General features: G+C 44.8%; 1 protein-coding gene across 1 annotated transcript in view; it reads left to right on the top strand.

Annotated features, from left to right (window-relative positions):
* camta1a (calmodulin binding transcription activator 1a) overlaps positions 1 to 14,370 on the top strand; it is a 112,595-nt gene that overhangs the window by 82,882 nt on the left and 15,343 nt on the right. Inside the window, exons 4-7 of the mRNA XM_068343224.1 lie at positions 3,373 to 3,513; positions 4,040 to 6,342; positions 9,015 to 9,141; positions 9,804 to 9,938. Coding sequence (XP_068199325.1) covers positions 3,373 to 3,513; positions 4,040 to 6,342; positions 9,015 to 9,141; positions 9,804 to 9,938 — 2,706 coding nt within the window. The remainder of the gene's footprint in view (positions 1 to 3,372; positions 3,514 to 4,039; positions 6,343 to 9,014; positions 9,142 to 9,803; positions 9,939 to 14,370) is intronic.

The following is a 14,370-nucleotide window of genomic DNA, read 5'->3' as shown; positions in this document are numbered from 1 at the left end:
GGAGAAGGCGTGTGTGTATGTGTGTGTGTGCGTGCGTGTGTGTGTGTGTGTGTGTGTGTGTGTGTGTGTGTGTGTGTGTGTGTGTGTGTGTGTGTGTGTGTGTGTGTTGGGGGGGAATCCTCTCCTGCTTTCTGGCTTTGCTTTATTATCTTTCCTCTCCTCTCTATCGCTCTCCTTCTCCTGGACCAGGCTGTGTGTGAACACATGTCAGCAGTGAAGCAGCATTGCCATCTAGTGGTCGTGAGATATAACAAGCCTGATCCAAATTTAAGGGAGGGGAAGACTTGCAATGAAGTCATGCTTTATTATCCATGGATTATTTCCTCTTAAATTATACATAAGCACTTAACATACGGTGCATTTTTTTTCCCTCAGACTGACCTATATCTAGGAAAACTTGCATCTATAAGTAAATGGGTTCTTTAATATGCATGCAGTGAACTTCCTTTGCACCTCCGAGGTACAGATGAACCAGCTGGACAGATTTCCCACTAGCTTGATCAAGAATGTGCAAACTAAAAGGATAATAAGGAGTGTACATCTCAGTGTGTTTGGCACTGGGCGACAAGTGTGGCTGTTTATTAGGAAAAATACTCTCACATAATGACAAGAGTAACTATTTCACAAGCCGGTTGTTGTATTGTTTTCAGCACATAAACCCTTATTTTCATGTCAAATAGGTTTTTTTTGGGGTTTTTTCCAAAACATTCCCAGCTTGTGCAATATAATTGCCCTCTTCTGTCTCGCTTTTCACTTTTGTTATTCTCTTCACGATTTCCCGGCGCACAAACCATTTGGCAACCTCTAATGATTCAAAAAGACAACAAAGAAGAAGTGCGGATTTCGTGGATCAGTTGGGCTTATTCTGTCTGGTACGCTTTCTCTCGCACAGACGCCGTCACAAAAAAAAAAATAAAAAAAACTTCAACACTCACCAGTTCAGATTTGAGCCCTTGTCCGACCTCTTCCTCCTTTAACGCCCTGGAGTGTTTGATGAAAAGGAGCAGAGGCTTGTGGGGAGGGGGTGCGATGAAGGATGGGGGTGAAAGAGTGGCTTCTCTACTCAGTCACGCTACAGTTCCACAGACAAGGCAGCCGGCTTGATTCACTCCTTTGGTCTAATGCTATAAACATGTAGCCCTCTTTCCAGCCATGCCCCCAGCCTGCTGACAGATACCGCATGAGCGGCTTTAACAAACACTCACACAGACAGAAGGCCCCGTCTCCAGGCTAGGCAGACAAGGGCAAAGAAAGGCAGCGTTGGCCATCGTGTAAATTGTTGTAATGTACTGTCCTATATAGAGGCAACCAGATGGCGCACAATGATTGTCCTATAGATCACCCGTGTTTGTCATTAGGGCTTTGCGATGCTGCTCGTGACAGGATATAGTCATTAGAATGATGATGCGACTGGGTTACTTTGCCCGTGCTGTTCCTGCTGCTGGGATTAAAGCTCGTGGCCCTGCTCCTGTCAAGGCCGCTTTGAAACATAACCCTCAGTGAGGACAGCAGACACGCAGACATGGCGGTAACTGTATGTCAACAGCCGGGTGACGCCCGCCCACATCAGGAAGGGCTGAGGCGATTCTGGAGTGAGGGATCGGAATGGAAAGGAGGAAGACGAGATTCTTTAGACACATAGGGAGGGCAGTACAGGGTGGATTTAAGCTGGTGTATTAGGCTGTCACTTCTCCTCCGTCACCCTCTTCGGATCGCATCAGTCAGCTGCACAGATGAACTCCCGTCCTGCAGCTAGCATCAGACGGCGGTTATAAGCATCTCTATGTCACTTAAACAAGAACCTAATTTGTGCTGTTATGCAAAGTACATTATAAATCGTTAGGAGGCAAACGGTGACCCGAGCATCGCCGTCTAATGGGATCTCTCAAGAGAGTTATTTGCTTAGTAATTATAATGACATTAGATGAAACCGTCTTGTCACATTTGGTGTCGGATCCTTTTTTTTTTTCAGCTCACTCAGCCCAGATTTAATCTCCAGATTAAACTGACTTTATAATAGATCCAGATTAATCGTGTTTTTGTTTCTATAACCTGCCATAGTGACTTGTCTTCCAAGCGTGTAATCTTCTTTTGATTGCAGCAGTTCTACTGACATCTGCTGGTGACCAGATTGTAATCTGCACAAGGATCTAAAAAGCTTTCAAGTCAAATCCTTATCACAGTCATCCCATCATGTTTCATGGTGTGTGTGTGTGTGTGTTTTTTTTCTCACAACATGATAACTAGCTCTGCTTTTAATTTTGCATTACCCTCTCCCTCTGTCTCTGTTTTCATCTCCTTTAATCTCACATGTAAACAGACAGGCAGTTTCTCAGTGTTTATCATACTTTCAACCTGACTCCTTATTTCAATCTTTCATTTGCATATTGAACCAAACAAGGTGCTGAAACATTGGGAACTTTGTTTGATAGTATAAATACGCTTCACTCCTGGAATATTCCCTGTTTTCACACTTGAGATCTTGAACAGTGCACCTCTCGGTGATGGCTACCTACCACCTTAGAGCCACTAAACCTGCTATTTGTCTGATCAGAAGTGGTGGCTGGCTGGCAGGCAGAGTGATGAAAAGCATTAGGAGTTGCTAGCGAGGTGTGACTGAGGTAGGGAGTGGAGTTTAACAAGAGAAAGCCCTTCCGTTTCCCTCGGAGCAGCCAGGGGTATACCCAGCTGCATCAGTAGCATCTCGGTGTTAATCCTCCCTCGAGGATTTCCCTGTCGTGAGAAGTGTCACGGGTCAGAAAAGGGTGAAGATTGAACAGGCTGGGCTTTCTTTCACCTTCATTGGCTGTAAGCAGAGGGCGAGGCCCCAGAGTAGCGATAGACCATGACACATGGGAGAAGAGGTGCTAATGTTTGGGCAGACTGGACAAAATCGTCTGTTTAGGAGAAAAGATACTGACATTTGGAGTTGATATAGTTTGTACGGGAATCAGGATACATAGACGATTCTATGTGTTCCCTGTGGCTTCTTATTTTGCCTCCATGGAAGCCTTCTTACATGGTGAATCTTCCGTTATTTCACAAAGGCAACATCTCTCAGTTCTGAACCCACATCCGATTGTTCCATTAAACCACGAGCAGGGAAGAGCTGCAGAAGCCCGTTCATCTTTTCAGGTCACACCTTAGTTAATGTATTTCTCTACTGTTAGACACAATGCAGACAATAAAGCCAAGCAACAGGGCAATAGTTTATTTTGACCACCTGCGTACCGCTTATGCGATCCCGTCGAGCAGCTATAGGGTAACTGGCAGAAGGATAGAGAGAGAGCAGAGGGTGGGGCGGTGGGGGTTGGCGTGGCTGGTGGTCTGTTGGGCTGGCTGACATCTCTGTCTCCTCCTCTCTCCTGGCAGTTCATGGCATCAAGTGGACTTGCAGCAATGGCAACAGCAGCTCTGGCTTCTCAGTGGAGCAGCTAGTGCAACAGATTCTGGACAGCCACCAAACTAAGCCACCTCCCCGGACTCACAACTGCCTCTGCACAGGGACCCTTGGTAAGGGCTAGCGGGTCGGGGAGGAGTTGTTTGTCAAGGGAGAGAACCGGGAAAATTCAGCAAGAGCAACAAAGTCATGCAGATACTGTCGGTTGAGGTCTACGGTATTGCTTTCTAGCGAGAGGGAGTTAAGAGTGCATTGGTTTATTACCTTTATTTACTGATAACTGTGTTAGAGATATATCTGCAATTACCCAGCTGTTCTCCCATGTTATGCTAGTAAATCAAATATTTTCAGATGTTCATTTTCACGACAGGCAGGAAAATAATATAAAGCGGTGGTTTTACGATTTTCTAAAACAAATTACCGTGCTTGAAGATACAAAGTCGCCAAACCTCCCATACATTCCACTCACCGTCTGCCATTAATGAGGGTTAATTTTATCATTCCCAACAGAAATGGTTATGACTTGGGAAGAAATAATATGGAACTCAATTCCATATTGTTGGTTTCCACGTGTTTGTTTCTTCTCTTTTCTAACCATCTAAATCCCATCCCTCTTTTGCTCTGTTTGTCTTCCTACAGGTGCCGGGAGCAGTGTGCACCACAAATGCAACAGCGCCAAGCACCGCATCATCTCCCCTAAAGTGGACCCCCGCTCTGGGGGCTACAGCAGCGCTCACTCAGAGGTGCAGAACAATGATGTGTCGGAGGGGAAGACTGAACATACCCCCCATGGTGCAGGCAAAAGCACCGGTGGCGGAGGCGGAGGAGGCAGCGCCAGGGAGAAGCGCAACGGCAAAGTCCACAAGCCCGTCCTGCTGCACCAGAACAGCACAGAGGTGACCTCCACCAACCAGGTGGAGGTCCCTGACACCACGCAGAACTCCCCTGTCTCCATCAGCAGCGGCCTCAACAGCGATCCGGACATGGCCGACAGTCCCGTCGTGACAGGGATGGGCCACGTGGCTTCCGTCATGTCCGGCATCTCCCAGAGTGTCTACATGTCCGAAGTTACAGGAGACCCCGTCTACAGCATGTCTCCTACCGGGGGTCCCAACAGTCACCTGTTGGGGGCCGATGCCACTTCACAGGGCTTGGTGCTGTCTGTGACCTCCGATCGTCACAAATTTGCCTTCCCAAGTGGAGGAGTGGGAGAACCTGGGACGACCACGGCAGGAGACGGTCTATCTATGCTGTCTACAGCTGGGGTGTCGGAGGAACTGGTGCTCTCCAGCAGTCTGGACTCTGGAAACATCAAGATCCCAGAGACCAACATGAACTTTGATCCTGACTGCTTCCTGAACAACCCAAAACAGGGCCAAACCTACGGAGGCAGCGCTATGAAGACAGAGGGCAACTCTTCATCGACTTCAGCTTGTTCTGGTGGCAACGGTAGTAGCAATGGCAGCCTGCAGCGCTCCCCCACCATGTCAGACAATGGCTACACCTTCAGCTCAGCTTTGGTAAAGAATATCAAGACAGAAGATACATCTTTTGAGCAGCAGCTGGCCAAGGAAAGTGGTTACCAGGTGGGTGCTATAGTAAACTGTGGCAGTGGAGTATCTGTGTCATCAGGTGGTGGTTCGGGTCAAGGCAGCCTTAGTCTCACCCCAGGTGGCTCCTTGCTTCCTTCTGGTGGGGGTCTGAGTCCTAGCACAACACTGGAGCAGATGGATTTCAGTGCTATTGATGCCAAACAGGACTATACTGCTAGTGCTACCACGGTGAGCTTTGGTCAGACCATGTCTAACACTCATTTGCAACATCAGAACCGTTCCCCCAACTTCTTCCTCCAAGATGCCTCTCAGTCTCAGCAGGGGAGACCCAGCATGGGTCAGAAATCACATTTAATGGAGCACAACTCCCATGACTCTGGAGCTTACATGGGGATGGCAGTGGTTAAGACGGACTCCCCTGGCAGCAACGGCCACCTCCACCACCACCACCACCAGGCTCACCAGAACCAACACAGGGCCAACTGTAATGGGGCGTCACCCACAGAGGGACCTGGACAGGCTGGCTCCCTGCAGCTCCTGCAGTACCAGGGGACTTTTCCTGGGCTGGGAACCGAGCATGAAGAGGTGGTGGGTCTAGAACAACCTGGCAGCGTGAGTTCAGCTCAGTCTGGAGCGAATGAGAACGGAGCTGAGAGTCTGCTCAAGCCAGGAGACCACATTCAGACCTGTGGCTCAGGAAACGGAGAGGGCGGGGCCACAGAGCACTACCTGCAACAGGCTTCGGATGGCGGTGCGGCGGGGCCTGGAGGCGCGGGAGAAGGGGTGGCAATTCACAACGGAAGCAACAACAACGACTGCAGCACCCGCTCCCAGCAGCAACAGCAGCTGCAACCCCTTCTCCATAGTGGAAGCATGGGACTTTACAACACTGTGGGACCCCACCAAGGCCTTGGTGGGACAGCCACTAATGGGGCAGCAGGAGGGACAGGCATGGAGATCAGTCTGGATCACTTTGACATCTCTTTTGGGAACCAGTTCTCTGACCTTATCAATGACTTCATCTCAGTGGATAGCAGCGGAAGCACCATGTCAGCCGGAGGAGCTCTCTATGCTCACCAGCTCGTCACGTCCCACAGCTCTGACAACCAGAATCCAGCCGGTGGGGCCCCCCAGCAGGGCCAGGAAGATGGAGGGGCTAGGGGCCCCGGTTACAACCCCTCAGAGCTCTGCCTTCAACCCTGCTGTAGCCCACAGTCTCTGAGCGGAGGGGCTGGAGCAGGGGGGAACACGGGAGAGGCGGGATCATTGTCCTACATGAATGTAGCAGAGGTAGTGTCTGCAGCTGTAGCCCAGGGAATGGGGATGCTTCAGGCCACAGGCAGGCTGTTCATGGTCACCGACTACTCCCCCGAGTGGTCCTACCCAGAGGTAAGATGGTCTTTTTTATCCCCAATGCTGTTTTTAGTGTAGCCGGTACCAATGTTACCTTGCAACAAGAAGTTCCTGGGTTCAAATCCACCTAAGGATTTGGGAAATGCACACACACACACACACACACACACACACACACACACACACACACACACACACACACACACACACACACACACACACACACACACACACACAGCAGATGGCAATCTAAGCTAATGTATTGTTTGAACACAAGTCAAACATTATCTAGATTAGTGGTTCTTAACCTTGTTGGAGGTACTGGACCCTGACGGTTTCATATGCACACTCACTGAACCCTTCTTTAGTCAAAGAATTTTTTTTTAAAAATTAAGACATAAGTATATGTTTTACTGGTGTATTTAATGAATTGTGCATTGATGTCACCTTTTTCAAAGAACAAAACCAAGACAGTGCATGAACTCACATGAAGTGACCTACCTGCAAATCAGTGTGACTTCTGCTGTTGTTATTGAGAGACCAGTACAGATGTGCGTGGCTTCACCTTGGCAAGTGCTACTCTGATGTCATTTTCTCAGCAAATTCTGTTTCTTTTGTTTTCCATGCAGTTTAAGGAAGTGTTCCTTTATTTTTGCCAGGGCAAGACTAGATTTGCTCAACTTGACATTCAAATCATGCAAAACGCTGACTACCATCACGTTCCGTTATACAGTACATGTAAATTTACGTTGCACATACTGTATTAGTCCAACCACTTTATTTTTTTGCTCAACATAGTTACTATGAATTAAAATATTAAGAAAGCAATCAGATGACGTACCATCATGACAGGTATAAATCGACTACTGAGTGCACAAAATCCCCTGGAGCACAGGTAGGCTAATCGATGTAGCATGTTCAGCTGCAGCCACTGATGGCTAAGGGGGGCGTGTCATCACCAATTGACACGATGTGTCAAACATACACAATGATTCGTGTATGTTCGGCGAAAACACCCGACATATCATTTTGGGTGTTTTGTCTTGACCTCCATCTCCGCTGACCCCCTGAGACTGACTCACCGAACCCCTAGGGTTCGATCGAACCCAGGTTAAGAACCACTGATCTAGATGAATTACTGATGCAGAGGCAAAAAACGTGCTGCATGATTTAATAAATATTTTGATTATATAAACCCTGTGTGGATCAGGAATGAGTACATCAGAGGGACAGCACATGTTAGAGGTTTTGGAGATAAAGTCAGAGAGGCCAGACTGAGATGGTTCGGACATGTCCAGAGGAGAGATAGTGAATATATTGGTAGAAGGATGCTGAGTTTTGAACTGCCAGGCAGGAGACCTAGAGGAAGACCAAAGAGGAGGTTTATGGATGTAGTGAAAGAGGACATGAAGGTAGTTGGTGTGAGAGAAAAGGATGCAGAAGACAGGGTTAGATAGAGGCAACTGGTTCGCTGTGGCGACCCCAGAAGGGAAAAGCCGAAAGGAGAAGAAGACGAAACCGTTTGCGCTTAAAAGATGCCTAGGAATAACCAGTAGTTTGCTTTTGAGTTATAAGATAAGATAAGATAAGATAAGATAAGATAAGATAAGATAAGATAAGATAATCCTGTTATTGTCCCACAGTGGGGAAATTTATTAATTTTGTGTTATCATGTTTATCATTTTACAGAATTTATACAGAAGTGTAATAAAAAAAATGTATGTGCTGAAGCAAGCTTAAATTATTTCAACATTCTAACAGATTTTAAGTTTAAAAATGCTCACTAAGACAAAAACGCAGGAAATGACAACAAACTATTGAAAATATATTTTACAGCAGGAAACATTCATGGTGCACTTGGGCAGGATGGGAAGGATCATCCATCCGGTTTTTACATCTCTATCTTCGCTGAGTACAACAGAATAAATGTGTTCACACTGACCAGTCTTCTTTTCGTTACTGTTAAAAAATCAAGAAAAAACCCAAAAGACCACACAAAGTCCGACATCAGAGCTATATTGATATTTGCTGAGTTACTTTGACATGGTTGTTAGCATCAGGCTAAATACCATTGCCATGTTGGCGTGATCGGCCCATATCCATATTCCTGAAGCCTAATTAGGTCGTCTTCATCATTTTCATTTTTCACATCGTGGCCGGCACAGAAAATTAAACGTTTCATATCTTTTTAAGTTCTTATTAAATATGAATGTTCAACTGTTTTGGTTCATAGCACTTACCATTCACGTAAAAAAAAATTAGACCTGTTGATTACTGATTTTTTCCTAATTTAAAAAAAAAAAAAAATCCCTCCCTCTGTGTTTTTGACAAATCACACCCTGAATATATTTATATTCATGGAGACGTGCACAAGTTGATGAAAAAAAACATTAAATGTTTTTTCTCCCATTAAAAATGACATCATTTAATTCTGGGAGTTACACAGAAGCACAAAGTTGTGTGATGAACAATGAGGACACAAGAGGCGCTGAGGATTCAGTCTAGTCTGCAAATCTTTACCATGCCATCATGTGTTTTTCCACATGATGGCAGCAGATACGAGATAGTACAGTTCATTTTGTTTCCTTGGTGTCATTGCTATGTTTATACTCTAGATGGCAGAGTGTACCAAATAATGTAATCATAGATAATCAAGCTGGACTTGATCAGCAGGGTAGAGTTTGTTTTATTCTGGTCTTGTTTTTCAGGGTGGAGTTAAGGTGCTGATCACCGGGCCCTGGCAGGAGGCCAGCTCAAACTACAGCTGCCTGTTTGACCAGATTTCAGTCCCGGCCTCTCTCATCCAACCGGGTGTGCTTCGCTGCTACTGCCCAGGTAAGACAAAAGAGACATCATACACACATTAAGAAAAAAAGAGAAGGGACTTCCACAGGGAAGTTTCACATATCATTCACAGACCAGGAGCTGCTTACGTTCAGATCTATCGATGTCTCGTGTCAGAACTACATTTCATATTCATATTTACACGTTTTGTTATTGTAGATTTTGGGTGGGGCGTTTGAATGGTTGTTGCTCTGAGGTTGCCTTTCGTCAAACCAGATGTAATTATCCTTTATTTATGTATGCCAGCAGTTTATAACATCAGACAAGGCATGAGTTTTTAGGGGACGCTGTTGCTTTTTCAATTTAATCACAACATTTACATTATAAAATATCTAAAATCCAAGTCATTTCTTTTTTAAGTGCGTGCAAAAACAATGTGCACAGTAACTGATGATTCAGTGGTGCATACTTTAAAGTCCTGTACGAAGAAAATGTTGCAGGTTTGGTCTGATGTCAGACGCTGTGATGTAAACACCCACAATAGCATTCAAATTCTAAGTCAGTTGCGTGATTTAAGACCTGTATTATATATCTCAGTACTATTTGTATGTGGAAAATTTACCAGTCTGATCACGTAGCAAGGGATTTATTGTATACTTTATATGCGCTGAATCTTTAATGCACTGAATTCTCATTATCCTCTCCATCTCCAGCCCATGACACGGGTCTGGTGACGCTACAGGTGGCTGTCAGTAACCAGATCATCTCCAACTCTGTGGTGTTTGAGTACAAGGCCCGCGCCCTTCCTTCACTGCCATCATCTCAGCATGACTGGCTCTCGCTGGATGGTACGTCCCTCTTCACTTTTATCACTCTTTTCTTTACTAATTACATATTTATCATACTCCCACAACGACTCTAACTTCCCTATCTGGCTCTTCACATTTCCTGTGGCTTTATTAATCTTGTAAATTTTGATTAACGATCTGCTGGACACAACATGCATAACAAATCCTCCTCTGACTTTGACTTTCGAAACAATTTGTCACAACTCGCATCTTCTCAGGAAATGTATTTCCTTGAAACCAAACCAGACTGCAGGCACGGTTGAATGCTTAGGAACCTGCGTTGGGATAGATTGTGATCATGTCTTTCCTGCCTACACAATATATTGCATGTTCATTCTGTTCATAAATGTCTGCTGCAGAAATACTCAACGTGTGTCAGGCTTAAGATGGAATTAGTTTTGTTACAGAATATCTTAGAATGTCATCTTTGCAGGGGTTTTTTTAGCTTGCACATCCTTGTTGTGATAAATACCACGTTATTTTAACACAAAATGATGTGAATGGAGGTAAATTGCACTTAAGTAAATACAAGTAATGGGTTGATTATTCATGACGGTGGAAGTGTAGCTTTAGTTTCACCTTTTTTAATTGGAATTTACAGAAGGGATTCCTGCACACTGTCTGACTTGCAGAATAACACTGAGAGCCACATTTCAGTACTAAACCATCAAGCAGACGATAAAGTTGATAAATGTGATTCTGCAAGATGATGTGCGGGAATTCCTCTTGCAAGTTCCTATCATCTCGTCTCTCTCTCTCCTTTGCAGTTGCACGAAAATATACATGTGCACAGTAGTTTTTCATTTTGACATTCAAAATGTGTGTGAATGTTGGAGTCACTGAACTTGGTAGCAGTATTCTTAATCAACGAGTGATGGTTGATTGATCACATGAAGCTCACCTTCATCCACAACATTTGCAACTGACAGAACATCAGATTCCCTGGCAAGTGTGAGAAAAACGAAACGGTATGGTGTCGAAGGTTTAGGTCAGATGTAGGACGTCCATGAGCTGATGTTTCAACCCCAAATGTCTTGAGCCCCACCCTGCATATTTTGGTCCTCAGAACTGGTAACACAATAGTGTGAAATTTAATATAGAGTGTCAGAGGTTGGGAATAATATGGTGCTGCATAAAACAAGACACATAGCTGAGGTCCATGGATGTAGTTATTATAAAATCAATAAAGTGAGTGGAGTTGTCTCCAGTGCTTTCTCCACCTTTCAGCACAGAGATTGGCCTATAATGAAAACTGTGGACAGCACAAAAACCTCAGTTTGTTATTCAGCAGAGGTGTGCACACAGCACCGACATCGCAAACAGTCTTTCGTGTGCTTTTTTTTCCCATAATATGGCTTTTCTAACACAATCTGCTGCCATTTAAATCAAAACGTGGCTGATCTGGCAGATCAGATTGATTCGATTGTTGAATTTGACCCCAATCACTCAAAGAAGCTCTCAAAAAAATATTTGCAAATCAGAGGAGGATTAATGTGAAGAATGTCACACAGATCTTCTGCTAAATGACCAAAGGTCCTAAAATTAAATGTTTTATTTGTAAAAGACAATCCTGATGTTGCAGTGACAGAGAAGCAGTTTGATTCATTCTTATTACATTTAATGGACTCTAATTGAAACTTTACATAAGACTGTAATATCCTTAAATGTATTCATATTGTATAAATGTTTCATTGATATCATGATTATCATTTCATACACGCCACTCAGCCCCAGAGAGATGATTAGAGTGTTAACTTTGAAGAAGTGACACATTTTCTCCTTCACTTTATGCTTCTCTGAGATGACTGAGTGAAACATGGTGAAAGCTGTATTTTAAGGTCAAATCCAGCATGAGAAGCCTCAACTGTCTGATCTCGTCACAATGAGCTAATCAGACAGATATTGTGTATAAATCCCACTTAGATAATGATTGCTAAGTGTGATTCTCTATCTAGAGGTGATGCGAATATAACAATGGGTGAAGCAGGGCGGTAGATTTCCATCTATTTCAAAGCAGAATGTAAGTCGTATGTTTGTATGTGTGTGTATGTGTGCTGAGAAGTGTTGCTGCAGTGCTTTGAGCATTGACAGGATAAAGTAGGGCACGACGAAGCATAGGCTCACAGGACAGCTGCATTGCAGACGGCCCTTCAGGGAGTGGGAGTGATTAATCGAGAGCTGGCGGCTTCGGCAATACCGGTGGATCCCTCCACCATTCATACCCGTCTGCCTCGCTGGCCCATTCACAGAACCAGTTAAGGAGGAGTTGACTGTCTCAGGGAAAACACAGCCCACCCTATTACCTTACTTAGATTAACCCCTTACCTGCCACCTTTGACTGGTTTTTGTTTTTGTTTTGTTTTTTTTGGCCCCTTACTGATCTGCAGCATCCAATCTTGGGGGATGACATATGGGATCAGATATGGGATTTTTTTTAGTTATGAAATTTGGAGAGATTGTAATTGACTTTTTATGCATTCTGTTATCCAGTTGCTGGGAAATTTATTGACTCAATAAGTTAAGGAGTCGATTTCATTTCAGTTCTAGAATCTTCACTTTTGAAATACTTGAATAAACAAACAGGAGGGGCGTCGCTCTCCCAGGAAGGACAGATGTGTGTACCGAATAAAAAGCAGTGTTTACACCTTTTTAAGACAAAAAAGCAGTTAAATGTACATTGTGTAATAAAAGGGTAGTGAAAGATGTTTGTAGTGTTGTCAGAAGACTGAAATCATGTGATCCATCAGAATATGACATATGCATTAATTTCTGTCAATTTATGAATGCAAACCTGTGCATATAAATCATGCAGCATGATGTTAAACCGATGATGGGCCAGCTGAGTTTCCTCTTGTACGTGTGTGTGCGTGTGTGTGTGTGTGTGTGTGTGTGTGTGTGTGTGTGTGTGTGTGTGTGTGTGTGTGTGTGTGTGTGTGTGTGTGTGTGTGACAGCAGAGGAGGGGGCTTGCCTTTCTAAAAGCGTTGGGAAGAATGGTGTTGTTGTTAAAGTTTCCAAATTCTACCCATCATGTGCATCAAGCATGTGATGGATTTTTACAGCAACACATTTATGGTCCTTACAGGTTTTATCAAACCAGCATCCTACGGGACGACTAATTATGGACAGCTCCTGGGGGGGCAGACATTTAAATCTCACTGTGAGTTTTGTTCTCAGACAAAACGCACGCTTAAAACTGTTTACGATTGTTTACCACATGTTTTCCCGTTGAAATCTGTTTTGTGTTGTCATATTCAGACCAGATAAGTTGTTTTAGAGGTAAAACAGAATGGAATTGCTTGAGCTATTGAGTTGTTACTCCAGTGTCCACAAGAGAAGTGAGAAGTGTTTCAGAAATATGGGAAAAACTAACAGAACTTTCCTTGCACTTGCTGTGGCAGAACAGTTTTGCTGTCAGTCACCTGGTTACTGTAGGTTTCTGACTGAAACGTGCCACGTGTATTTTTTATTTTACCAGTGTAGCATCCAGCTTTGTGAGTTTATTCTAACACAGAACACTTGCTATGCTATGATGTGCTAATGGCACAGCTGCCTGCCTGCCTGCCTGCCTGCCTTGATTTGTCATAATGCAGAGTGGGGGAAGGGGCGCTTTTCTCTGCAGCACTGCAGGTACGGAGCCATGGGCAGGACAGGATAGCTGTCGGAGCTGCAGAATACCCATCGTCCGCCCCAATAAGTCCCGGAGCTCAGATCCCCACGACTGGGAGAGGTTCGTTGAGCACTGCCAGATTATAGCCCCGGTATAGTGACTGTTAAGGGAGCGTCTGGACAGCACCGACTCTGCGCGTAACTGCACAAACGGCAGACTTGTACACACAATGCAGGAACGGAGGAGTGGGCGTGTTTTGGAAAAACATATTAAACTACCATAAACAGAGCAGGACTTGTGTAGAGACGGCATCTGGGCTGGGCGAAAATGAATTTAGCCATCGTTTCAGCGGATGCGCCCGATTTTCTCCAATGTGAGAGACCCTGCGTGCGGGGCGCACGGTGAACCGAATCTAACGCGCGAATGAGATCTTTTTAAATAGATGTACTTCTTAATGTTATTGTAGACCAAATATCCACCGGTATTAAAGGATATATGGGCGAGAATCTCCGCCTTACGCGCGCGTAAAAACGGGATTTAGGTGCGTCTGTTTACCGGCGGCACGTGCGCACAGCGTCTTCGAGCATTGGTGTTTGTCATTTTACTGCAGGTTGGGAATGAAGGGACTACTAGAAACACAAGTAAAGCGTGTTTGAGTGTGAGGCGAAACAAGTAAAGAGGAGGAGGGGGCTATTAGAGGAAGAAGAGTAGCGTGCGTTCTTCCTCCCTCTCCCTTTCTCTCTCTCTCTCGCTCTCTCTCTCTCTCTCTCTCCCCTCACGTCGCTCTCTTCTCTCACTTTGTTCTATTGTTGACGAGTGCACTG

The sequence above is a fragment of the Antennarius striatus genome, chromosome 2, assembly GCF_040054535.1.
Source record: "Antennarius striatus isolate MH-2024 chromosome 2, ASM4005453v1, whole genome shotgun sequence".
Lineage (NCBI taxonomy): Eukaryota > Metazoa > Chordata > Actinopteri > Lophiiformes > Antennariidae > Antennarius > Antennarius striatus.
The sequence above is the reverse complement of the archived record's forward strand: the minus strand, read 5'-3'. Positions and strand labels throughout refer to the sequence as shown.